General features: G+C 51.3%; 1 protein-coding gene across 1 annotated transcript; it reads right to left on the bottom strand.

Moving 5' to 3' along the window:
- Positions 1 to 40: 40 nt before the first annotated feature.
- Positions 41 to 906, bottom strand: Pmar_PMAR012725 (hypothetical protein; the record flags this gene model as incomplete). The annotated part of the gene is made up of 4 exons (XM_002785610.1): positions 41 to 373; positions 438 to 592; positions 643 to 756; positions 816 to 906. The coding sequence occupies 4 exons, from the start codon at positions 904 to 906 to the stop codon at positions 41 to 43; spliced, it is 693 nt and encodes a 230-aa protein (XP_002785656.1).
- Between the last annotated feature and the right edge of the window lie 206 nt (positions 907 to 1,112).

Below are 1,112 nucleotides of genomic sequence, written 5' to 3'. Positions count from 1 at the left end.
GTCTTTGACGCTCCATCACTCGTCTTCTCGGTGACAAAAATTAAGAATTGATTTTCTTCACGATACCATCCCGGACCATTGACATGTAATGAGACGGGAATCGATCGTATAGGGGGAGGAAGGCGTCATCTTGGCATAGGAGTAGAAAGGACCCGACCACGCATGCTTGATGGAATGCGAAACAAGCGTCGACCATATCCCGACTAACGGGAGAGGTGCCAAAGAAGAAACCGGTATCGCCAGCCGTGAGGTTCTCCCAACGGAATTTCTTATCACATTTGATCTTGAGGCTATTGTGCAACAAGTTAGTAAGTTCGGAATCTTCGGGAGATGAAGTAGCGAACCAAGCGCAGGTGTTCACCGTGTTGATATTCTGAGGGAAATAATTCAATGTGTAATACAGTCGCCAGGATTCGAACCCGCGCAGATTGCCTTACATCAATCGGAACGCTACGAGTTGCCCTCCCTCCCAATTCCGTTGGGTTTGCCTCCAACAAGAGAGCATTGCTGTCCGGCCTGGCGATATCAGTGAAAGCAGTCGCTGCTGCCAATCCCGCGGTCCCACCACCGACGATGACCAAGTCGAACTTCCCTGAGAGGAGTAATTCGCAGCTCGACCGTCCCGAGCCCAGGGGAGCGTACCATAGCAATACTCATGATCCGATGCATCAAGTCGACTGCCTTGGCTGGGGAAGGCCTTCAGTGTGTGTTTCAAAGCTGTCGTGGGATCGATCTTCACTTCAGAGTCTTGAGATACTAGACTGAGGTAAGACCACGAGTCGAGAAGGGAACAAAGAGAAGCTGAAGGTTCTCACCGTATAGAAATCGAGTGGGCAGGAGATCCTCCATCAGCAGGTTCGTCGCCCAGTTGGGTGATACCATGTATAAAGCCATGCCATCGGCCATCCAGAAGAACTCGACGTCCTGAAGGACGTATAGGACAGCGCATTACCAGTTGGGAGCACCTCTTAGTTCTGCCCAGAACTTAGTCGACGCTCCTGTTGTATCAGGATTGAGCCTGTTCAGATCGATTGGTTTTATGCCATCGCGAGTGGGATCCCAACGACCACCAAGCTTCTCGTCGCTGATCCGTCGCCCGTTTCGAGAGGTCA

This window comes from Perkinsus marinus, assembly GCF_000006405.1.
Source record: "Perkinsus marinus ATCC 50983 genomic scaffold scf_1104296932272, whole genome shotgun sequence".
In the NCBI taxonomy this organism is placed as follows: domain Eukaryota; phylum Perkinsozoa; order Perkinsida; family Perkinsidae; genus Perkinsus; species Perkinsus marinus.
Note: the sequence above shows the minus strand (reverse complement) of the source record. Positions and strands in the feature narration are given on the sequence as shown.